General features: G+C 34.9%; 1 protein-coding gene across 1 annotated transcript in view; it reads right to left on the bottom strand.

Annotated features, from left to right (window-relative positions):
* The window catches only part of SLC10A6 (solute carrier family 10 member 6), a 33,445-nt gene extending 9,468 nt beyond the window's left edge, over positions 1-23,977 (bottom strand). Inside the window, exons 1-4 of the mRNA XM_074273502.1 lie at positions 23,325-23,977; positions 11,044-11,162; positions 9,213-9,301; positions 441-616 (exon numbers count right to left, since the gene is read on the bottom strand). Of these exons, the coding sequence (XP_074129603.1) occupies positions 441-616; positions 9,213-9,301; positions 11,044-11,162; positions 23,325-23,707 (767 nt within the window). The 5' untranslated portion in view covers positions 23,708-23,977. The remainder of the gene's footprint in view (positions 1-440; positions 617-9,212; positions 9,302-11,043; positions 11,163-23,324) is intronic.
* Positions 23,978-26,872: the final 2,895 nt, after the last annotated feature.

The following is a 26,872-nucleotide window of genomic DNA, read 5'->3' as shown; positions in this document are numbered from 1 at the left end:
CAATTCTGGCCAGGTTGGTTGATAAAGTCCAAAATTTGAATAAAATAGCTCCTCAAACCTGATATATGATTTGCTCTATGTAAATAATTAGTAGGAAAGTCTCCCAGCTCCATTTGCAGAAGGACATTTATTCTGCTTCACAGTATTCCACCATTTAAAACATCTCTTTGGGTCAGCTAGGTGGCACAGTATATAGAGACTAGCCCTGAATTCAGGAGGACCCAAGTTCAAATTTGATCTCAGACACTTAACATTTCCTAGCTGTGTGACCCTGGGCAAGTCACTTAACCCCAGCCTCAGGAAAAACAAAACAAAACAAAACAAAAAAAAAAAAAAAAAAACACCTCTTCACATACACAAGTTGGCACAAGTACACGTGCACACTAGCAACATAAGCTATTCTCCTCTAAGAAATATAGGGGTCACTTAGCAGAGGTTACCTTTCCCAAGGCTGGTGGGTAAGAAGAGCCAAAAGAAAACCAAAGATGTGTCCAATCAAAGGAAACAAGAAAGTGACGACCAGAAGGGGAATATTTGAAAACCAAGATTCTTCAATCAGTATTCCACCAGCTACTGTGATCACCAACAAGAGAATCACCCCAACGATGCTCCCAATCTAAAACAAAGAAAAACAAGAAAAATATAAATAATGAAATCACTTTGCAACAAAACACAGTTAATCAGTATAATAACAATCTAAAAGTAAATAAATGTTGGTTGTGAGAGAAGGTAAAAGTTGATCAGAAGGTTTAGGAGGCAGTTTGCCTCATTATATTCCTTCAATTTTGGATAGGGGTGAACCTAGGAAAAATTCTTATACAGTCCAAATTTATATTTGGTGTTTCCTTTACCTCAGCACCATTCCATAAAACTCTGTTATTCTAGAACATACCAACTCTGACCTAGAATTTTCATATTTTCCCCTTATCTTTGTTGCTACCATTTTTCCTTCAATGAAATTTTTCTACATTATAGCTCATCTTCTCAAGCGGTTAATCTGATGTAATGGGGGTAAACAGGTGAGCCCCTAATCTATGAGACCCTGGACTACTTCAAGCGGACTATTTACCTCAAGGAGAGGTAAATGACTTAAAAGACAACTGGCCCCAAAGCTAACAAAAATTGGCCATTCAATAGGCTTTAAAAGGGAAAGTGGCAGCTGCTCTCACTCTTTCCTTTTTGTCTACAAACTTTGTATGATTTGGAATCGTCAATGACTGGCTCTTGACTCTCTTTGCATGTCTCCAGTCTATGCAGTATCTTATATGATGTACTTATTCCTTGCTTGAGTATAGATAAGTCATGAGGAGCCAGAGGGGCTCTCTAACAGGACCTTCATTCAGCTGACTCAACTTACCTGGCTCTCTATGCCTATCTTTATCAATATTCTTCTCTTATTGCTAAATAAACTTTTTGTTTAATTGTTGAATGACCTCTACTACTTTCTCTATCTCTTATCTCTATCTTCTGGATTCCCTTTCTTCTTTTAAATCAAGCTAAAACTCCATCTTCTACAGGAAAACTTTCCCAATCTTTCTTAATTCTAATGTCTTCCCTCTACTGATTATTTCTAATTTGTCTGGACAATTTGTAGTCATCTTGACCCATGTATTGCTTCTGGATTCTAATGACTCTGGAGCAGAAAGTATGGCTGATGACTTTGCACAGGCCTGCCTCATTTAAATCCTATTTAATTGAGCAACTTAAAACACCAACCTCATGATGCCATTGGTCCTTTTTGCAAAGGACAAATAGCAATCTGAATAATCTATAAATGTCTCGTGTTATTCCAATATTGAACTTAAACTAGCAGGCAAGTGTTCATCAGGCACAGACCAAAATACAAGTCTTACTATCTCCATGTTCTAGATGAAAAAACCAGATCTCAGGACAATTTAAAAAATTATCCTACATTCATATAGCAATTAATAGGAGAGCTGTGTTCAAATCCAGTTCTTCTGATCCTAAACACATGCTTTTAACTCCCTCATACTGCCTCCTTAAGTCAAATAAATGGCCAAATAAACTAAATCTAAAGTTGTTCTTGTTTACCTTCTGATTCAGCTACTATACTCATTTTCTTTCCTGTGGCACCCTTTCTCCTCATTTTCTCACCATCTTATGAGAAGTTGAAAAACATGTGTAAACATGACAAAGTAGAACCTGCCCTATCTAGCACAGATTTACTTTTGTTATGGATTATAGAAAACATCAAGTCCAATATTTTCTTTACATTAAAAAGTGACAACCGAGGTTCAGAAATAAGAAGCAATTTGCTTAAAGTCACACAGGTAATAAATACCAGAGCTAGGATTTGAATCACCAGTTCTAGATATAGCCTTCTTGTTTGATTGCAGGCCATAAGAGTGAATATAGTCTCAATTTCAAAGACACGTACAGATGTGTCTTTTGGGTCTTTTGTCTTTAGAGTCAGACAAAATACCAGAGACAAACTAACCTTGATTTTTTAACTAATTTGCTAGGTTTCAAACTAAAATCTTTTTTTATTTGAACTGCAGAACAAGCTAGATTTCCTCCCATGATTTAACCAGAATCTAACCTATACTTTGATCTCATTGATGTAGGTATGTTACCTCTGGTAATGGAACCCATCTATGTCCTCTCCTCCTCCACTTGTTCCAGGTTGGGCTCTAATCATTGTCCATCTCTAATATGTTTCTTTTTTAAATGTTTTTTTCTCTGAATTTTGCAAACACTAAATAAAATAGTACAGATAATGAAGAATGTACATGAAACTAAATCTTTATTAGGTATAGCTTGCTTTTCAAGTTTGTATAGGGGTTTCATTGATTATCCCATTCAACTTAAAAATAATTAACATTGTTAAAATGAGAGTTTCTTCTGTGTCAAATTTATAAGAATACATATCATTCCCCAATTGGTAAACGGTCAAAGGATATGAAAAGACAATTTTCAGAGATGAAATCAAAATGATGAAATTAAAACCATTTATAGTTATATGAAGAAATGCTCTAAATCACTGTTGATTAGAGAAATGCAAATTAAAACAATTCTGAAGAACCACCTCACACCAATCAGATTGGCTAAGATGACAGAAAAGGATAATGATAAATACTGGAGGGGATATGGGAAAAATGCATTGTTAGTAGAGTTGTGAACTGATCCAACCATTCTGGAGAACAATCTGGAACTATGCCCAAAGGTCTATTACACTGTGCATACCTTTTGACCCAGCAGTGCCATTACTGGGTCCATATTCCAAGAAAATCATAAAGGAAGAGAAAGGACCCATATGTGCAAAATTGTTTGTAGCAGCTTTTTGTGGTAGCAAAGAATTGGAAAAGGAGTGGATGCCCATCAATTAGGGAATGGCCAGACAAATTGTGGTACATGAAGGTAATGAAATATTATTGTTCTATAAAAAATGATGAACAAGCCGATTATAGAAAGGCCTGCAAAGATTTACATGAACTGATACTGAGTGAAACAAACAGAACCAAGAATACATTGTATACATTAACAGCAAGAATATGAGATGATAAATTATGAAAGACTTGGATCTTCTCACTGGTTCAGTGATCCAAAGGAATCCCAATGGACTTTGGACAGAAAATGCCATCTGCATCCAGAGAAAGAACTAAAGAGATTGAATGTAAATCAACATGTGCTATATTCACTTCTTTTTCCTGTTTTTTGTTTTTTTGCCCATGTTTTTTTTTCCATTTACTCTGATTTTTCTCTCCCAACATAATTCATAAAACAATGTTTATTAAAAATAAATAAACTTTAAAAAGAGAGTTTCTTAATTGAATCAATTTGAAATGTTTGAATAGAGCATATTTTCTTCCTTAAATCAATCAAATCCTTTCAATGAAATATTTGTTCAAGCCCTAAGAGACTTATATATAAAGGAAGAGCTGACTTTGAAATAAGTGGAGATTCTGGGGATGTGGACATAAGAAAACAACAATAACAACAACCAAAAAAATAAAACCAGTGGGCTCACACAGAGCTGATCCAGGAAGAACCAGCAGCAGAACAATCTGTGAAAAGAGAAAGAAAAGCTAAACTGTCTGTGGCAAAGGGAAATACCAATGATAGGCTATACTGGCATCTCAGTGCCGATGAGGAGCTCAAAGTGAATGTGTCTCATTCTATACCTTGAAGCCATCCCTTTCCTGTCAGAAAGTGGGAAAACATGCTTCATCATTAGTCCTCTGAATTCACTATCCACAGTATTTTTCCAAGTTATTTGGAGTGATGGATGAGGTCTACGAGTTGTCTATCCAACTGTCCATCAGAGTCTGGTCAATAGATATTCTTTCTCCTCCCCACCTTTTTATGTTGATAAGCCAAATTATTTTGGATTATAAGTGGATCTACCTTAGGACAAATTTAATTGTTCTAGTATTTGGTGTAATTAGGATCATGTCATCTGCAAATAAAAACGTCTCACAGAACCTCATAATCAGAGGAACTCTCTTTCCCTTTGGTTTAGCACTAAATGGCCTCAGTGACAATGACAAACACTTTTGGAAAGCAAATATCTACCTATTTTGTGCCTTGCTGGGTATTAATCATAAGAAAGTCATCAAGCAAAGATGCTTCTGTTCATTGAAGGAATATTGATTGATTTTAACATGTGACTTTTTTTTCTCTCTGATCCCCACTCCATACCCAAAAAAAGGCCTGTGGATTTTACTTTCATTACATCTCTGAGAAAGGAAGAAATAAAGAAACAAGGAGAAAGAAAAGAGAGAGAGAGAGAGAGAGAGAGAGAGAGAGAGAGAGAGAGAGAGAGAGAGAGAGAGAGAGAGATGAGGAGGAAGGAAGGAAGGAAGGAAGGAAGGAAGGAAGGAAGGAAGGAAGGAAGGAAGGAAGGAAGGAAGGAAGGAAGGAAGGAAGGAAGGAAGGAAGGAAGGAAGGAAGGGAAGGAAGGAAAGTATGAGAAATGGATGGGCATTTATTTGGTTTCCACAGTTATGAAAATTAAATTGAAGAAATGAAATTTTTAAAATAGAAACTCACAAGGACATCAAGTAATAGTCAAGAGTGAAGATTATCTTTCCCAAAACAATATAAACTCCATGCAGCAGGGACTGACTTTTATATTCTGGGTGGTAGCCTGAGATTTGAAAAAGAGTCTTTTGTTCTTTGTCTTTACCCCTCCTTTGTTACCTTCCCTCCCTAGAATGAAAGCACCTTTGGATCCAGGACTGGCTATATAATGAGGGGTGAAGATTCATGTCTAGTAACTTTTGTAACTTCCTATTAATGGGGAATCAGACAAGGGACTTGTGCTTCAGGATAGGAAATAAAATTCTGTCTTTGGAGTTTCAAAGGTGTGTCTATTCACCAAGGCACCCATTCTTGCAAGAATGTAAAATAAAACTTTCCTGCGTTCATCAGTGAGTTAGTAGAGTTTTTGGTAAGATATTTTGTGTCTTATAGAAGGAAGGAAGGAAGGAAGAGAAGGAAAGAAAGTAAAAGAGGGCTAATAATAATAACTGGCATTTAGGTAGGGCTTTAAGGTTTGCAAAGTGTTTTAAATTATCTCATTTGACCCTCACAACAACCTGGAGTTCAAATTCAATTTCAGATATTTAACTAGCTGTGTGACCCTTGGCAATTTACTCTCTGTGTCTCAGTTTCTTCATCTGCAAAATGGGGATCATATTAGGATCTACCTCCCAAGGTTGTAGTCAGCCTTAGGTCAGCAGCCCACAGACATGTCCAAGCAGCCTCTGCAGTAAAAGTGCTGGGAAGGTTGAGACAGAAATCAGAACTGCGTAGCCAATGGAAGGACTGCTGGGAATAACTTTCCTGTCTGCAGCATGGGCTAGGAACTACAGCGGAAAAACCAAGATATCCCACAAGTTATGCCAAGTCTTCAATAAAAAAACAATAAAACCAAAAAAATTTCAACCCCCAAATCTTGTGGATAAGCAATTCTGTTGTCAATTAAGTAGATCAGAAACCTAGTGGAGGACACATTCTTATTTTAAACTGAAATTCAGAACCACCTTAGATGTAGTTTTGAAAAGCAACACTTTGAACTTTCTGGGGCTCTGCTATTCCCCAAAAACTAATGTGTCACTTTTATTAACACATAGAAGGCTAGAGTCTATATTTAGATCATAACATAAGGCAACTGGGTAGCTCATTGGATAGAGAGCGTTGTCTGGAGACTTGAATTCAAATAGAGCCTTAGATACTTAGTAGCTGTGTGACTTTATGCAAATCACTTATCTCTGTTTGCCTCAATTTCCTCATCTGTAAAATGAATGGGACAAGAAATGTAAACCGGGGCAGCTAGGTGGCGCAGTGGATAGAGCACCAGCCCTGAATTCAGGAGGACCCGAGTTCAAATCTGGTCTCAGACACTTAACACTTCCTAGCTGTGTGACCCTGGGCAAGTCACTTAACCCCAGCCTCAAAAAAAAAAAAAAAAAAAATGTAAACCACTTCAATCTCTTTGTCAAGAAACCCCCCCCAAAAAAAAGAAAAAGAATTATTATTAAAGAAAAGAAAAAGAAAAACCCCAAATGGGGTCACTGAAGAATCAGGCAAGACTGAAAAATGGAAAGCTAGTCCTGGGTGTTAGATAGTGATCAGATCAAGAAACAAAATCAGATCAAGTGAACAAAGTGATATGATTATTAGACTCCGTCTTTATACACTACTGGTTCCTCCATCTCATATTAGCATAAGAATTCTAATTCTTCAAGCATCTTCTTCTTCCTGTGTCAGGGGTATGTTGGAGTTCCCTCTAACTTGCTGAAAAGACCAAATTGTTAAATTTTCAGTTTGAGGATTTACACTTTGGAAGTTTCTACAAATTGGGAATTAATTTATTGTTTTGTTAATTGTCTAGACTTAAGAAAGTTTAATAATGCAAATTAAATTTAAAAGTATGTTTGCATACATTCCTTTCTCCAACAGCCCTGTTATTAAATATTTAACTACCTCACTCCTGACCTAAAAGGCTGAAAGATGTCATTTGAATAGAAGTGAGTAAAGTGGAATCAAAGGGAATCTGTCTCAGCAAACTCAGAATACAAATACAGTTCCAATGATAGTCTTCAAAATCTCCATTGAGTATTTTGGGGCACTTGAACCAACTGAAATTGCAATTTGGTCAGGCTTAGGTTTGGAGATCATTTGTAACAAGTGCTTCCATAAGGGATTCTTGAAGAACCGATAACCCAAAAACTTTCTACAGAATTGAAGATAACCCACCAAAAATGAGACTGTTCCTTCTTGCTTAGAAGAAAAAGGAGAACAACTATGAGAAAAAGGGTTCCTCCTCTCTTCTTTCCTCTCTCCTTACATTTTGACTTGCAACAAAGAGATCAAGGAAGTGACCATTGGATGAGGAAAGGCAAGACTAGGTAGAGTACTTAACTAAAGCTGATGTCCACAAAGTGAAACAACCAGAAGCCAGAGCTGGGGGATGAGAGCCTGATCCTGGAGAAGAGACAAGAATATGAAGAAAGATCTTGACTTGCAAAACTGATAGCTGACAAAATCCCAGTGGGCTGGTGAGCTGATGGAAGAGAACATTCTCTAATTGCTTTCCTCTGTTTCTAGACTTCTTTGACTCTGAGATTGTGGGGAAATATCTTGTTCCAGTATTCTTTTCCAAGAGCTGTGGGCACATGTAGCCAACATTCTCCTCAGGCCATACCAAGAGATCTGGGAGGACAAATGGGAAATGGCTTCAGAGATAGTTGTAGCAGGTATCTTCAGTGGAAATGTTTGACCTTTTTCCTTTTCATTTTATACCATAAGTTAGAAGGATGACAATTTGTTAATTTTCCAAATTTGTAAATGTAGGCAGTCAGGACTTAAAAGTAAAAGTGTGTATAAACGGAGTGAGGGAACATTGCGGTGTATAGACTTCAAATGTTATTTTTTAATATTTTAAGTAATATTCCATTTCATCTCTTAGATTGCATTTTAGACCCATCCAATTAGAGTTGACCCAAATGGTCTAGACTCACTATTGAAGGCTCAGGCTTGAAGGTGGGGGAAGCAGTTCAGGCATCCATAAACTAGCTCTAGTAAATAGGTCATACCAAATCTTCTTAAACTGTAGGTCATAATACCCTATGGGGTTGCTGAACTGAATGTGATAAAATTATGATTTATTATCAGTAAATTTTGATTTTTACGTCTATATTTTATATACCCATATTCCCAGGATCATGCAAAAAATTCTCTAGAGAAAAAGGGTCATGAATGGAAAAAAATTTAAGAAACCTTGGAATATACACCTATATAGTCAACTAGATAGTCTATAGATTGCACGCCACACTGGCCAAAAAGAACTTTTTAAGAAAGCTGGAAGTGACAAATTTAATGGACTGAATAAAAATGGCATGATGATGTCTTTTGATTCATGCATAAACTGAATTTAAGGAGATAAGAGTTAAGAAGTCACCAGCCTCCCTCTCTCTTCCAGAGCCACCACTGTCCAGTGGCAGGACAGATTCAAGACTGGTGATGACTTGAGATGCAGTGGATGACCTCGATGTCTTTAATGTCTAACCAGGCTCTAAGTGCTCCACAGCATCTGCTTCACCTGCCTTCATGACCATTGGAATAAACTGTTCTCATCCACCCGTTATACCAAAGGAAGTCTTTACACTTACCCCCAACTTACCATAGGGTTTTAGCCCTTTTAATTACCCTCAACCTGGTTTGGCCCATCTGTTAAAATAGTTTAATGGGGTGGGACCTCTGTGTGTGCTACAGCTTCTTGGAATGAGAGTTAGGTGGATGAGGTGGACACCAAAAGTGGAAAGCAGCCCTCACCCAAAGGTACTAGCCTTCCCTGAACACACCCTATCTGGGCACCTGAGTAGACTATCACCTGGTGGAAAGATCTTGTAACTTGCCAGAAAACTATTTTTCTGTAGGCTTAAGGAAGACTTGAGCTAAATGAGATGATCTGGGCTGCTTGCATTCCATCAATCCCTAAGTGAACCTCAATTTTCCAATTCAATACCTCAATATCTTTCTTTAAGTATTAAATCAAAGAATTCTCTGTTGGGGCTGAAGGTCATGGGAATTTTGATTAAGTTTGCAGTTCAAATAAAAATTCCTATTCAGCAAGTTAAAAAATTAGGAGTTTTTATCCAAAAGGTGAGTCTATACCATAATTTTTCCTTTATTTCTGTCATGTGTCATATCAAGGACATCCAAGTCTCAACAATGAGGTAACTTACTCTTAGGATGATTTTAGATTGTTTCGGCCACTTGAAATTCACAAAGACGCCAAAAGCCACCGGTACAATTAAGCATAAAAGAATAATTCCTGAAGAAATGGAAAATATATCAGACCCAACCATTTCTGAAAACTTCTTCAATTTCTATTTAACAAGATTTAAAAAACAATCTTTAAAAGGCAACTGTTTTTTAGTGTAACCAAGAAAATGAACATATTTAATATGTAATTTTTAAAAGACTGTGAAAAAATCCATTGTACTTGCTGCAAAGTTGATATTGGAACTCTGGTCTTCTATCTCCAAATAAAGGGCCCTTTCTATCATATCACACATATGATTAGCTTACTGATTAGTACAGCATTATATCTGATAAGAATTTTTAAAATCATGTATTAACATTAATTTTTCAATTTTCGAATTCTCCAAATCCAAAGATTTCTAAGCCACAATCACCTACATCATTACACATTCATGGAATGACTACAAGACAAATAGTATTGGACTAGCTTATAGGATTTGGATCAAATCAGTCCCAAACATTAAGTAGTTTATAGTTTTATTTAATTTCTAAAGATGCAAAATTCAATAAGAACAAGATTTAAATGACTTATTCCAAAGCTATGATCAAACAATAATGAGCAGAAAATCCTACCATATCCCTTGCTTCCACAAGAGGTCAACAGGGAGAAAAGAGGCCTACGTGAATAATTACAGAGAAAGATAAAGGAAATCTATATGAGAATGGGAATTGAAGGTGAGGAATGGATAATATCAAGAGAATGTAGGTGAATTGTAAAAATCTGTCCTTGGGGAAAATGGAAAGAGTTATTCACTTCCACAGACATTTATTTAGCATCTTCTATATTAAATTTCAAAAGTACAAGGACCTCAGAGAATTTACAAGGGAAAATAACAAGTACACAGATAAGCAAATGTAAAAGATCAAGAATATAGTACTTGAGTTTAAATCTTAAAGGAAAGAATTCTGAGAATCAGAAAGAATGAGGGATGGATGGTCTATGTGAATGCATTGTTTATTGTTGTTCGTCCTTCATTCTTGAAGAGGATGGATGATATCATAGGTGAGACATGAAAAGACAACCTCACCCAACTTGGTTGAAAGGAAAATAATGTATAATTTGTCTGGAATGTCAAATTCATATTAGGAAGACCTTCAATGACAGATTGAGAAATTTCGAGTAGAGGAAATAACATGGTTATAATGTGTAAGATTATTTTGGCATTTGTGTGAAAGGTAGCTAGAAGTAAGAGTGTCTAGAGGCAAGGAAGGACCAATCTAGGTAAGGTACAACGATGTTTTGAGCTATAATAGTAACCATTATAGTTCAATATGAAGAACAGATAAATGCAAATAGGAAGCAGAATCACTAAGATTTGATCAATAAGGTATGGGAGGTGAGATAGCCCAAAGATTTAGGGATGATTTTGTGATTACTAACATGGATAACTGATAGGATGTCCAGGCTCAAAGAACATACAGGAAAGACTGATGGAAGAGTTCGGGGGCAGCAATTATGGACCTTTTGTATTCCATCCACATGAAATAAGCTTATAGTCTAATGGGCATGATGGAAGATGAAGCTACAGAATCTGAGATCTGACTTGGATATATCATGATCATTTTTTTTAACTCAGATAATAGATGATTCATTAAATCAAACATTGATTGTCCAATAACTTTCCAGTCCAGTCCAGTAAAATTTTAAAAAGGCAAAATTAATCCTAGTTCTTTAATTGGTCCTTTGAACCTTTCTATTCTTAATCCTATGAATCTAAAGCTGATATTTACTTCCTAAGCTCAGTACAGTACCTATCGTCTGATATGGCACAATGAGATTCTGTTCAAGATCCCAGGATCGAGTGTAGAGATAAAGGCAGAGAGGCATCATTCCAGTGGCAATTATTGAGGAACAAGTTGTCATACAAATGCTGCAAGTAAAATAAAAATAATGCTCAGGAGGGTAAGTTGGAAATTAACATTCAGCCTTAAATTAACTTATTAACTATTCTTTTATGGACTACATAGGATAACATTCTTATAAATGTTAAAAAAAAAAAAAAAAAAAAGTTGGACAGAAGACTATATTTGTGGTCCAGAAAAAAGTTTCTAGAAGTTATATTCTGACATTAGAAATCAATCAACCAGTTATTTGTGGATGACTCATTATATGACTAGAATTGTGCTGTTGAAGATACAAAAATATAGGACAGGGTCTTTGCCCTCAACTTTGTAATTTAGTTAGAGGAGGCACAATTCACACTTGAAACAAACATTAAACAATATGATTCTGGCTGTCTTTAAAAAGTTTAAAGAAGGAAGAGTTTAGAGGAGTGAAGTGAGGTTTCATAGAAGATAAATCCTGAGCTGGACTTTGAGTTTTGGATAGACAAAAGCAAGAAGAAAAGGTGTTCAATGTAGAAGAAATAACATCAGTAAAGAGAAGTGAGTGGGAGAAAACATCAAAAATTCAGAGGATAATGATAAAAGCAACTTGACTGAAGTAGAAGGTATCATTTGGAGAGGAGGGAAGAATTAATAGTTAGACCTTGGAGAATGATTGACAATGAAGTAGAAATACATTGTATGGGCAGCTAGGTGGTGCAGTGGATAGAGCGCCAGCCCTGAAGTCAGAAAGACCTGAGTTCAAATTTGGTCTCAGACACTTAACACTTGTTAATTGTGTGATCCTGGGCAAGTCACTTAACCCCAATTGCCTCAGCAAACATAAATAAATAAAGTAAAAAATAAGAAGAATGGAAGAAAGAAATACATTGTATAACAGCAACAACAAAATTATATGATGATCAATTCTGATGGACTTGGCTTTTTTCAACAATGAGGTGATTCAGACCAATTCCAATAGATTTATAGAGAGAGGACTGTGAGGACTGAATGTGGATTATAGAATAGTATTTTTGCCTTTTTTTCTATTTGCTTGCTTTTTGTTTTTTCTCATTTTTTTTCCTTTTTGATATGACTTTTTTGGTGCAGAATTATAAATGTGGAAAAATATATAGAAGAATTGTACATGTTTAACTTTTATTGAAATACTTGCAGTCTAGGGGAGGGAATGGACGAAAGGAGGGAAAAACATTTGGAACACAAGATTTTGCAAGAGTGAATGTTGAAAACTGCATATATTTTGAAAATAAAAAACTATTATTTAAAAAAAAAAAAAGAAATTGTATATTCTTAAGCACTTCTATACCTCACATACTGTTTTCACAGGTCCTACCCACAATCTTTGTCTCCTCAGAAGCAACCTTTGGCTTAAGGAATGGGGACAGGTGTTCCAAGGTTTCTGTTTTATTCTTACCACAAAATAGCAATTGCTCATAGGTACTAAAATGGCTAGTTATGATTATGAAAACAAGTCAGAGGAGACTAATCTTATTTCCTTTTTTGATTAAGGACTAGAAATCAATCAGATCTGTAATCAATCCAGGCAAAATCAATGAACAAGATTTGCCCAGATTCCAGCAAACCACTTGAGAAATGTTTTCACCTTGTAGAAAAAGGAGAGATATGGGGAGGACAATAGTACATTTCAGATGAATCTGGAATTGACTACATAGCTAGACCCAAAGCATTTTAATCAACAAATGAATGTGGTGTAATACGTGGAGGCTTTTTTGATAACTGTTCTTTTCAACACTGTTAACAGTGATTTGGATGAATAAAAACATAAATCAGAGTTGTCCATCAAATTTTCATGAAATAGCAAATTTGGCATGAAAGAAGGAAAAACTAACAGTACATGATTAAATTGGGAACAACAAAGAAAGTTCTTGGCAAACTAAGAGACAAAATCTAAGGGAATAAAATGATCCTTTATTTGTAAACTAGTTTATTTGTGTTTTAAAAAATCAACTGGACAAGTAAAAAATATAGGAAAAATTAAGGTTAGGATTCCAAGTCTAGCCTAATACAATATGCTGTCTTTCCTTATTATTGTTGTTGTTACAATTATTATTATTTAACTTATTCTTCTCATATTTTTAAAGGATTTGAGATAGAAACAATCGTAACAAATTACTACATCCTATTGTGGTAGGAACTCTCTCCTTACCCCTCCCCCCATACAAATGAGGCTGGTTGTTCCTTAGAAGGTGTTAAGATCATCCTCATGATCTAGAAAGCAGCCACAAGGAGGTCCAAGGTATCTCTGATTCTTGACTTGTGGGTCATAGTGGACAATTCAGGTAAGGGATTTCACTCAGCTGAATCAATGTGAATTATCCTCAATGTCTGTCTATCCCTGATGAGATCCCTTCTGCTTTAGCCATTTACCTCTCTTGCTAACTATCGAATAACCAAAGAGTATCTCATTTTGTTCCAGTATTAAATCTAAACTCTCCTGTTACTGACCTAAGTAAGGTTCAGTCAAGAACACCCATTATTATTTTTTTATATTTAATCTTCTATGGACTATTACACCTATAGAAAAGGTAACTTTTTTTAACTGAATTAAAAGTATTGGGGGTTAACTGGCTCATTTTATGATATGAACTGATGCATCTTTGGGACAATTTTAGTGGCATAGGATAAAGAATAATTTATTCTATTCTCACATGGTTTTGATTTCAGCTAGACTTCTATTTTTTAAAAGTTTTTCCATACTAGTAATTATTATGATGATGATTGTGCTTCTTCAAAAATTCAAATTACATTCAAGACAATTTCCAGTAGACTTGGGATGGAAAATGCCATTCACATACAGAGAGAGAACTATGGAGACTGAAAGTGGATCAAGTATAGCATTTTCACCTTTTTCTGTTTGTTTATTTCTTTGCTTTTTCTTTCTTATGGTTATTTTCCCTTTTAGTCTGGCTTTTCTTGCACAATATGGCAAATGTAGAATATGTTATCTTTCCTTTTGGTCTGACTTTTCCTGCACAACATGGCAGATATGAAATATATTTTAAATTATTGCACATATTTAATCCATATCAGATTGCTTCTTGTCTTGGTGAAGGGTGAGGTAAAAGAAGGAGAGAAAAAAAATTTGGCACACAAAGTCTTTAAAAAAAAACTAATGTTGAAAACTATCTTTATATGTATTTGGAAAAATAACATACTATTGAGAAAAAAAATCAAATCACTTAGAGAATTATAGTATAATAATTATAAAAGCCAGATGACTGGATAGAGAGAAGGGTTTAAGAGGAACTCACTTTCTCAATGCATCCTTGAGCTTTTGTATTCTTTCTTTCTTTCTTTCTTTCTTTCTTTCTTTCTTTCTTTCTTTCTTTCTTTCTTTCTTTCTTTCTTTATTTATTTATTTATTTATTTATTTATTTTTAGAGCCTAAGTATTCTTGAGTCTATAACAAAACTATGTTGCCTATATTGTATTTAATTTATACTTTAACATATTTAACATGTATTGGTCAACGTACCATGTTGGGGGGAGGGGAAGGAGGGGGAAAATTGGAACAAAAGGTTTGGCAATTGTCAATGCTGAAAAATTACCCACACATATAAATAAAATAAATAAAAACTATAATTAAAAAAAACTATATTGCCTTGGCTTTTCCTCCAACCCATCTTTTAAATCTTTTTAAATTTCTAACTTCCATCAGGTCAGGGGATCTACATTACCATGGCCTCTCAAAAAGTTTCCTCCTTCTCTGATTCAAAGAACAGAATAAATTTACTGAAAAGAAAGAATCATGATTTGGGAGAGACGCTGCATAGATTTTTAATTAGATCAATTGCACAAAAATAACTATGTGAGTGTAATCTGGTATTTTTATAAAATCAATCATTCAAGCATTTCAAATTCATTTTAAATCATTAGATAAGACAGAATAGCCCCAGAGTAGGGTTTGATGTTGTAAATATTAATGAAGATAGAAACACTTTACAATGAACTTCTTTGAAGAGTATGAAAAGTCAGAGATTACTTAATATCTCTGACAAGAAATTCCAGTATTGCATAAATATCAGAGAATGCAGCCAACCAGGTAACTACATTGTTTAATCATAGTGAAATTTTTGTTCAAAGTGACTCCAACATAACAAGACTCTACTTGTGCTAGTAAAAGGGTCATGATTGTCCCCATAATATAAGTGGAAATGATAGTACAGGGCGATTCAGCAGCATTATGCTAAATTAGGGGTATGAACTAAGATGAAAAAGTCATGGCCATCTTGGTCCCATAGGACAGATGATAAATAATATACTTTCCCACAGAAACTTTAAAGTCCCAGTACAATACAAGGAATGACTATATAGTAAATATAATACTTTAAAAAATATTTATCATACCTTCAATGATATGTAAAGAGTAATCATACTGAACTAAAATTAGCAAAATATAATAATAGGTGGTAACTAGTTAACCAGATATGAGTTGTTCTTCTCACTCTAATAACAAGTGGTCATTGCCACATGACCATGTATATTGACATGTAAAAGTCCATCATTAGTAACTGATCAATACATGCCACCTTTAAACATGTAGCCAAATGGCGACTACCTCTAACTAACATCCAAAGCTCATCAATGCTATCAGGACCTTGATTTATTGATTTTATAAGAGTTCCAAGCATTGGCCAAATCTTTTAGTACCCATTTGATTTTTGTTTTAACATGAGAAGGTATTTTGCTTTGAGTTGTTTTTTGTTTGTTTTTGCATATAATTAATCAAAGAATTGTCAATGATTCTCTTTCCTCATCTTTGCTTCCCAATCTCTCACAGAGAAGGCTGCTTTTTTCTTTCCATCTCTCAATATCAAGATCTTTTCACTCTTTCCAATATTAAACCTATTATTCATAAAAGAAGGGAATAACATTCATAGTGAGGTTTAAGATCAGCAAAAGATCTTAAGATAACAGATTTAGAGCTTTTGGGAGCCTGGTCTAACCTCCTCATTTTAGAGAGGAGTTCAGGTAACTTGTATAAGATCACATGGGAAGAAAGTCTCGGTTTCTCAAAGTTATAAGTCCTTAATAGAAATGAAAACTAGGAGAAGGTCCTTGTTTGGCTTAAGTACAAGAAATTCTGGAATTTCAGGGAGCAGCAAGCCACTAAGAAAGGAATCTTCTATACAAAGAGACCTTCCTTTTGAGCCTGAAATTTTGCTCAAAAGTTACTCATTATTGTACAACAGACATTCTCAAAGTCATAAATGATTATTTTGCATTAGGTTTGTAATTTCAAAGTAAATAATAAATGCTATGTGATTAACAATATTCAGCTACAGTTTTATAAGTGATATAATTTTTTTTAATCACAAACTATTCATTTTTAAAAATTAGCAATGATTGACCTAATATAGTAAAAGTCTTTTGGGGCTTGGCTCAATATTTAGAACAAAACATTTTTGGAAAAACTATTTGAAGAAAAATGTATAAATTTTAGAAATCCAAGATGCTTTTTCTCAATTTTTAAACATTTTTTATTTAAAGCTTTGAGTTCTAAATTCTCTCTTTCCCTCTTCCTAAGATGAGGGAATCATAATCAATCATAGAGCTGATATACATGCAATTATGTAAAACATTAATATATTAGTCATTAATATAAGAAGATTTAAATCAAAGATTAAAATGATAGAAAAAAGTGGAAAATAACAGTTCAGTCTGTATTCAATCAATACCACTTCTTTCTTTGAAGGTGAATAGTATGCTTCATCTTTAGTCCTTTGGGATTGTCTTGGATCATTGTGTTGCTGAGAATAAATAAGTCATTCACAGTTCTTTATCAAACAATATTGCTATTACTGTGTACAATGTTCTCCTGGTCCTGTTCACTTTACTATGCATCAGTTCATGTAAGTCCATGATATTAAAGTCCAAGATATTGGTCTTTGGTCTTTGATGTTTACCTTATGTTTTTTCTTGAATCTCACATGTCAACTTTTCCATTAACCTCAGTGAGTTTTTTGGCAACAAGATCCTGAAAAGTCTGGCAATTCACTGAATCCTTTTTTTTTTTTTTTTTTTTTCCATTCAGGATTATGCTTAACTATGCTGAGTATTTTTATGTAGTGTTCCAAGACCTGTGGTCTTTTAATGTAACCATTGCTAAATCTTGTGTGATTCTCATTGTGGCTCTTCCATATTGGAATTGTTTTTTTCTTGTTGCTCAAAATATTTTCTCCTTGACATAAGGGTTTCATTTTTTTCCAATTTTTTTATTAATTTTTATAATTATAATTTTTTTGACAGTACATACGCATAGGTAATTTTTTTTTACAACATTATCCCTTGTACTCCCTTCTGTTGTGAATTTTTCCCCTCCTTCCCTCCACCCCCTCCCCTAGATGTCAGGCATTCCCATACATATTAAATATCTTATAGTATGTCGTAGGTACAATATATAAGGTAAAAGGTAAAGGTAAAAGACATAAGGGTTTCAAAATTTGGCTATAATATTCCTATAGAATTTTCTCATTGGATTTCTTTCAGGTAGTGATCAGTGCAATTTTTTTCAGAGAAATTATTTTTAACTATTATTTTCATTTCCCAAATACAGATATATATATATATATATATATATATATGTATATATATATATGTAAAGATATATTTTTTTATTTTTCTAAGACTTTGTGTTCCAAATTTTTCTTCCCCCTCCCTTACCTCATCCCTCTTCAAGACAACAATCAATCTAATATAGGTTAAATATGTGAAATTCTCATATTCATCATGTTATTCAAGAAAAAATCAAAAGGGGAAAACCATGAGAAAGAAAACAAACAAAGGTGAAAATATTATGCTTTGATCCACATTCACTCTCCAGAGTTCTTTCTCTGGATGTGAATGGCATTTTCCATCGCACGTCTATTGTAATTGCTTTGAAAAATCACATTATCAAGAACAGCCAAGTCTTTGATTAGTGGATTTTTTTTTTTTACTTTTCCCTCTTGTTTTAACATTTCAGGACAATTTTCTTTAATTATTTCTTTAATTATACATTATTATAATTGCATCAAAATTCTTTTTTTTAACCATAGCTTTTGGGTTGTCTTACTGTTTTTATCTTTCCTTGATTTGTTCTCTAGGTCAGTTGTTTTTCTTATAAATTGTCTTACAATCTCTTTTATTTTTTATTTATTATATTTTCTTTTATTATTCCTTGGTCTCTTATAACATTGCTGATTTCCCCTTGCTCTCAATTTTAGGTTTCAAAAGAGTCTTTTTCCTCCTTAAGATTCTGGATCTCCTTTTCTAGTTGGTTGACTTTCTTTACATAAACTTCTTGTTTTTCTTTATTTCATTTAAAAAAATGTTTTTCCTCAATCTCTCTCATTTGATTTTTAGAATTGTTTTAAGTTCTTCTATGAATTCTTTTTTGTGCAGGCAACTATCTTTTATTACTCTTTGGTTGGAGAGTGCTTTTTTTTTTCTTCAGTATTCTCCTCTGAAGACAAATCACAGTCTTCTCTATTCCAATAGTAATTTTTTATGGCCAAGATATTCTTAGGTAAATGTTTGTGTATGGTAAATGTCTTATTCTGAAAACAGTTGCTCATGGTCAATATTTAAGAACATAGAAATAAAAAAATCCAGAATGTTTTCTTTGTTTCATATCCTGCACCATTTTTTCTATTTTGTCTTTGGCCTAATAAAGTTTCTCTGATATAAACTAAAAATTACTAAAACAGAATTGGAAATATGACTTAAGAACAATCATTTAAAATATGTAATTAAGATAGGGGCAGCTAGATGGCGCAATGGATAGAGCCCTGAAGGCAGGAGGACCTGAGTTCAAATCTGCCTTCAGACACTTAACATTTCCTAGCTGTGTGACCCTGGACAAGTCACTTAACCCCAATTACCTTAGCAAAAAAAAAAAAAAAAAAAAGTATGTAACTAAAATGTATGTAATTTAACTCATCTATCCACTTAAAGAAAAGCCAAGGAGGAAAAGCCAAAAGAGAGAAGAATTCTGGGACGATGATGGAGTTAGTTGGTAAATTTCAAGCTCTCCAGATTTCTCCCACAAATAGAACAAATTTGTGAAAATAGAGCAAACTTAGTGAAAAATCTAGAAGAACTGGGATCTTACTGATATAGGAAGATTTGAAGAAAGTCTCTGGGCCCAAATTAACCTGACTAAAGTGCAAACACCTCCGGTCTAGATCCTCAGAAATATCAAGTAGGGCCCCCTTGGGCTAGCTAGATGTGGCTGGAGCCTCAGCAGAAACCACAGAGACTTTCACCTCCCTGGACAATTGTCAGGATGGTATCTGAGTCCAGGAGAACTGAGTGAATCTTGGCTGATTAGGAGTTCCAGGCCCAGCCGCCTGCTGAGACATGGCCCTGGGCTATCCAGTGAGTGTAGAGGCAGAAGTGCAGGGATACTGCTGGCTATAGACACTTGCAGGAGGGTGGACCTCTTGGTTTGTGATTCCTGGTCAAAGTGGAAAGCTGAAGAGAAGCTTAATGAACCACCTCCCTACCCTATGATTAAAGGAACTTATAATCCCTTATTTTAAAAAAAATGAACCAACAAAGAAGAAAGAACCCCACCAATGAAACATATTATGGGAACAAGGAAGACTGAAAAAGCTTCTAACCCAAAGAGTAATGTGAAATGGTTCCCTGCCCAAAGAGAATTTATAGAAGAACTCAAAAAAAAAAAAAAAAAGAATTTAAAAATCAAATGCGAGATATTGAGAAAAAACTACAAAGAAAAGTAAAAACCATCCTAGAAAAACAAGATTATCCAAAAAAAAAAAGTTAACCAACTAGAAAATATGGTGCAGAGTCTCAAAGATGAAAATAATTCTTTGAAAATTAGAATTGAGCAAGGGGAAAGCCAGTGAAGTTATGAGAGACCAAGAAATAACAAAACAGATTATAAAGAATGAAAAAAACAGAAGAGAATGTGAAATATCTTATAAGAAAAATGATAGATCTGTAAAACAGAAGAAAAAAATATAACAATAATTAGATTGCCAGAAAGCTGTGACCAAAAAGAGAACCTTGACACAACAATGCAGGAAATAATCCATGAAAATTGTCCTGGAGTGATAGAACATGAGGGGAAAGTAGAAATAGAAAAAATCCATTAATCACTACCTCAAAGAAATTCTTTGTGGAAAACATACAGGAATATTATTGCCAAATTTTGAAACCCCCAGATCAAAGAGAAAATTTTGCAAGAAACAAGAAAAAAAATTCAAATATGCTGGAGCTATTAGAATTTGTATAATTGTACAATTAGAGAACTGTACAATTCAAATTGTACAAGACTTAGCAGCTGCTATAGTAAAGGACCACAGGTCCTGGAATCATATCTACCAACAATCAAAAGATCTAGGCCTGCAGCCAAAAATATCATATCCAGCAAAATTACCTATAATTTTGAATGAGAAAAAATGGACATTCAATGAATTTGCAGATTTTCAGGACTTTCTATCAACCTAATCCTAACTTAACAGAAAATCATAACATATGAGTCAATATGAAAGATCGATTTTAAGGAACTCAACAAGGAAAAACTGTTTAAACATGTACAGATTATTTTTATATATGTATATATATATGTTATATGTTTAAGATTCGTATCAACAATAGGGTAGCTCAAAAGAAAGTTTGGCTGAGTTAAGATAAAAATAATAATCATGTACAAATAAGGTGCAGAGGAAGAATAGACACAGAGGGGCAGCTAGGTGGCACTTAGCCCATTTAGGTGGCACAGAGCACCAGTCCTGAAGTCAAGAGGATGATCTCAGACATTTAACACTTCCTAGCTTTGTTGCCCTGGGCAAGTCACTTAACCCCAAATGCCTCAGCGGAAAAAAAAAAAAAAAAATAGACTCAGAGGCAATAGAGGAGGGAGGAAGGCTTATAGTTCTGAAAACCTACTCACATCAAGAATGGTTTCAATAGGCAACACTACATATATACCATTAAGAATACAGCACCCTTCAAAATCTAAAAAGAAATAGTGGGGGGAGGGATGGGAGGATGGGGAAAGGGTGGGGAAATCCTTGGGCAGGAAGAGGTTAAGTAAGAACAAGGCAAGCTGTGGAGCAGAATTTAAAGAAAGAGACTGCAGGGATGAGAAAGACAAATGTGTGTCATGCGGAGTGTATATGGGTGTGTGTGTATGTGTGTGTGGGTGTGGGTGTATATATATTATATATGTATATGTTAGGTATACATATTTGTATATGTATACATAAATATATCTTTTCTTAATTGTAGCTTATGTGGGGGTGAAGGCAGTGATGAAACGGGGAAGAAAGAATAAAGTAAAAAAGGTGTACAGAAGAGAACCAAAGACCAATTTACAAAGAAGTAAAAAAAAAAAAAAAAAATGGACATTCACAAATATAATTTCTTCTGCTAATATATATGCTTTCTTGACCAGGTAATTTGTTGTTATGTATTTTTAATCCTCCCTGATGTTCTGTTGAGCCCATCACAATGTTCTTTTGTTTTGTTTTATTTTGTTTTGTATTCTTTTTCTGTTTTTCTTACTTTTTTTTAATAAAATAAATTATTTTTAAAAAGTTAAGCAAATGTGCAGACTGAAAATGAAGGGAAAACAAAATAATTGTGTCAGTAATAACCATATTGTAAAGAAAAAAATTTGGGGTGATTAAACAACATCAATCAATGAACTAGTCACATTACCTACCTCCTGACAGAAGTGATGGATTTGAGATGTGTAAGAGAGAAATTTTATTTTTCGGATTGCACCAATTTAGTTTGCTTGATTATACATATTTTCTGCAAGGGTTTTATTTTTACTTTCTCTTTTTCCTTCTTTTGAAAGAGGTTGGGGAGAGGTGAGAAGGAAAGTAAATAAAAGCTTCTTAACTTAAAAAAAAAAGAAAATATAAAAAAAGTGAGTGAACCTTCCTCCCATCTTTGCAAAATTGGGGACTCTGAGTGTAACATACTGCATATTTTATACTTAGTTACTGTCACTTAGCTCTGCTGACCTGCTTTTTGTTCTTTCTTTTGTTTTCTTTCTTACAAGGAATGGTTTTTTAGATAGAGAACAGAGAAAAATATATTTTGAAATGAAAATAATGTAAGAAAGATATTGATTTAAAGATTAAGTACAATTGTAAAAAAGAAAGTCACTAGGATGGTACAGAAAAAAAAGTTTTTGTTTCCTGATTATATACAGATATATAAACTCAGACTAATTAAAATGAAAAAAAATTCATTCTCTCTTTCAACACTATAAATCAGAAATTTATGTCTGTTTTTTACAAGAGAGCTGTCATTTTTTATTAAAGCTTTTTATTTTTCAAGACATGCAAAGATAGTTTTTAACATCGTCTTTGCAAAACCTTGAGTCCAAAATGCTAAGACATTTTAAAATGAGGGTCTGATGAGAGTTTGTTCCACTCACCTTGCTCATAGCACTGGGATTCTCTGGTCACTGAAATTCCTAAACTGGACACTGTGGCCCAGACAAAATGAAGCTTTACTTCCCCTCCCATATGTACACAAACGTCAATTAAATAAATAATCATAATAAACACATAAACAAACAATAAATAAGTAGAAATATAACAGCTGACTGATTATACTAGAAAAGGATTTTTGAGCCCTAATTCAAGGTTATCACCTGATGTTAGTACTTTGTCTCTTGAACTGAATAAAGCTATGTAAAACTGTCATTACAAATGCTCTATTAGATAAATTAGCACTTTAGCACATTTACATACCACTTGAAGGTATCCAAAGTCCCCAACACACTTCTATTGAAATCAATAGTGCAAATATTGTCCCATCTCAGAGATGTTAGAAGATTTGCCTATTGCCACAAAGCTAAAAAGTATTAGAATTAGTAGTAATAAAAGGTCTACACCAGAGGGGGTCACTATTACATATATGAGGATCCCTGATGGCTGCCCATTCTGGCTTCAAAATATGTTATTATTTATGTTTTATTGTTTTTTACTTATTTTGTTACATATTTTCTTGTTGCATTTTAATCTGATTTAAGCCCAAACTTTGTAGTGTTGCTGACCCCATAAGGGCTATAGATAGTGTCAGACCCATTGGTCAAAGAAGATGGATACTCTAGGTTGGCTATGTTAATATAAAAATTAATCCTAATTCCCAATTAAATAATTCATATCAAAATACTACCAAGATGTGTATAGCCTTACCTGAGGTCTATATCTCCATCAGCCCAGTAGGTCAAAAGGTTAGAGATTGTTCCCCCAGGACTGCAGCCCAGGATGAGAACTGCCACAGCTTGAATCTGTGGCAAAGAAAAGCTAATGGCCAAGAGGTAGGCAAGAAGAGGCATCAGTCCATACTGGCACAGCAGACCCACAACAATCCCCCATGGCCTTCTGATGTGTGACCACAACTTCTTGATGTCCACAGTGCAGCCCAGAGAAAACATCACCAGTATCATCATTACAGTCAAAACTACTGAGAAAATAAACTTCAGGTTCCCATAAGTGTCCAAACCTCTTTTTGAGAACTCCTCTTTTGTCAGGTTGTGAGGGCATGTCAAGGTGCTGGAACAGTTCACCATCCTCATCTTCTCACGAGTCTTACTTCCAAGTCTTAGGAACAGCTTTCACTGATGGCAGAGCAGGCTCATTCTACTGCATTTCAGAACACTGGATGAAGAATCCAATAGCCAATTATGGAATATTCCTGTTAACTATTGGCTAATACTTTTAACACATAGAGTGTCATCTTGGTCTGATCAATTTCTTTACAAATGGCATGATGAAAATAATTAAAAACAAGTGGAAAAACAAAATGTGGTTTTGTGCTGAGTTCTCCCTGTCAAAAACAAGTGAAACACCACATGGGCAAGTGGTAGAAAGAATAATTGTGTCATGGAATGACTTAGTCATAGCATTATACTGAATTGTGTTCCTGAAAAAGTAGGCCAGCCTCCTGTTCATCATTCCACCCACTTCTAAAACTGTTCCAGGGAGAACAGGATTAATTTTTTTAGGGCATGGAAAACTAACTTCAGAAGTATGAAGGAAGCTTTGCCAAAACCACACCTAAAGCAGCACCAGCATTTGGAAGATGAAGACTAGCATATGTCAGAGATTGTGCTGGTTGGTTTTTCTGAACTCCTTTTTTTTCTTTCTTTTTAATCTTTGTTATAAGCTTAGGTAAGGGAGAGATAATAAGGAAGAAAACATAAAAGCAAAGTACCAATAAAAATAGTACTGATATAAGAGTGGAGATGAACATTAATTTCAAGTTAGCTGAGTAAAGCTGGGTTTTCTATAACTTGGGTTCAAGAATATTATGAAAGAGAGCAACCAAGAAAAATGATTGAATATCTAAAGTAATTCAGTATTAAACATGTAATAAAATGTACATGGTTCCACTTCATAAAAATATGAGGGAATTTTTTTTACTCAGAATAATGAAAAGGATATTTCTCCCTTTTGTATAATAAAGCCTGTTTTAAGAACTGACTATTGAGGCAGTGGGAATCCATAAGGAAATAATAATAATTAATATTATTGATCATATCATTAAATTACAATTATTACTAATGGCATTTATGTAACTTTAAGGTTTGCAGGGCACTTGACAAATGTTACCTCATGTTATCCTCTTAACAACTCCAAGAGAGGAGCAATTATCATTCTCATTTTACAAACGAGCACTTGCCCAGAGTCATATTGTTAGTCAGTATCTGGGGTTAAATTTGAATTCACCTCTTCCTAACTAGAAGTCCAGACACTTTGCTGAAATGTAATAAACACTTTCAACCAGGAGCTTGGAACATATTTTAAATGACATTCTCACTCCAGGGACTTCCATTAATGTTACAGCCAGGCACCTGTTGGAAACAAGACAAGGAAAGATGTGGTGCTGGGAAACTCAGCTTCCAAAAACAGTCACCACACCCTTCCTCTCTGGCAGTAGAATGTTTTGTGTTATAGAACAGTGTTTGGCCACTAGACAGATCCGCCTTTCTATTAAGGACAACTCCTTGGAAAGAGTTTTGCTTTTTTAAGTGTCATAAACGCCTAGATTTAAAGCTGGAAAGAACCTCAGAGATCTAATTGCACTGGGGGTTGACACTGTAGCTCCCTAATTTTATAGCTAAGCAAACTGAGGCCCATAGATTTAAGTCTCGCATCCATAGCTGCTTCTGGAGTCAAGGAGTTAGTTCATTGCATCCCAGTCTCTTCCCTCTCCTTTCCTTTCCTTGTATAAGAATGCACAAAGTTCACTATAAATATTGTCTGAAGTACATGGACTTGATGTGGTTGGCATAGAAAATGATATGGGACTAGATGGTGTGCTTTATGAGAAGTACCAAATATTGGGGTTCGGTCATGTGAAGAATCCACAATGGCCATGCTCTTTGGCAAAAGGTAGTTTATTTAGGAGAAGAGGTTATAGACAATATAAAGAAATACAATAGACACCCAAAATGGTAAATAAATTTGGAGGAGCTCAAGGCAAGAAAAGGGGTTTTTATAATTAATGATGGAAAGGCAAGTGCCTTAGTGGAATTCACAATTACCCAGGAGAAAGGGAATATTCATGAGGCTGGAACATGCCCTTAGCACCCTAAAAGTTAAGTTAATTATAAGAAAGAAAAGTGGGGTTTAGAGGAGAGACACCATGAAGCTAGAGGAGATGAGAGGAGAGACATTATGTCGCATGTGGGAAGGATGAAGGGAAAGACACCAGGAAGGCAGAGGGCTGTGGTGGACTAACCTAAAGGGTTCGGCAGAGATGGCATGGGCTATAAGCAGATATATAAGGGAAATTTAACCTCAGGGACATGACGGGGATTTCTTGGCTGAACACAGAAGAGTGGCTGCCCACGATCTCCGAAAAGGATAGGCCTCAGGGATTTGATATTAATTGGATTTTTTTGATGGATACAGCAAGGTGGGGCTATAAAGTTAAACTGATCCCCATCAGTACCCTTCTCTCCCATCCAGGACCTCATCAAACTGAGAGAGGCAGGACCTCCTGCCCTCTTGAACTCACAAGGTTGTTTCCAAGTGGCTTTCCAAGATCAGGGTTCAGTCATCTGTAATCAATCAAAGACAACCAGAGGCATCCAGAAGCCTACTCAAGCCCATCTAGCAGAGAAAGTTCTACCAGCTACCCCATGGCAGCTGTGGACATGGGTTTAAGAAGGGTTACTCCTTCCAGAGTTATGTAATTCCCCCCTTGGGAAAAAGGGAAGAAAAGAGAGAGAATCTGAGGCAATCTGTGGTTTATTTAATTTTATTTTTTTCAAAGAATGAAAATTCTTTCCCTCCCATTTTTCCCACATCCCCATTTAATTTTCTTTTGAAAGAAAAACAAAACCCTTGCAACAAACATGCATAGTTGAGCACAACAAATTCTGTCCTTGGCTCTTCAAATAAAATATCTCAGTCTGCACCAACATCACTGCTTCAACAGGAGGTGAGCAAAATCATTCATCATGAATCCTCTGGATTCACAGTAGTGTGCAGGGCAAGCAATGTGGTTTCTAAGAAACTGTCTGCTAAAGTCAGAGAAGCCTTCGACAAAGAGAAGATCTAATTCAGTTCCAATTGATCAATGATGGACAGAATCATCTACACCCAGAGAATGAACACTGGGAAAGGACTGTAAACTGTTTGCATTTTTGTTTTTCCTCCCAGGTTATTTTTACCTTCTGAATCCAATTCTTCCTGTGCAACAAAAAATTTGGTTCTGCACACATATATTGTAT

Source organism: Sminthopsis crassicaudata, chromosome 6 (genome assembly GCF_048593235.1).
Source record: "Sminthopsis crassicaudata isolate SCR6 chromosome 6, ASM4859323v1, whole genome shotgun sequence".
Lineage (NCBI taxonomy): Eukaryota > Metazoa > Chordata > Mammalia > Dasyuromorphia > Dasyuridae > Sminthopsis > Sminthopsis crassicaudata.
Note: the sequence above shows the minus strand (reverse complement) of the source record. Positions and strands in the feature narration are given on the sequence as shown.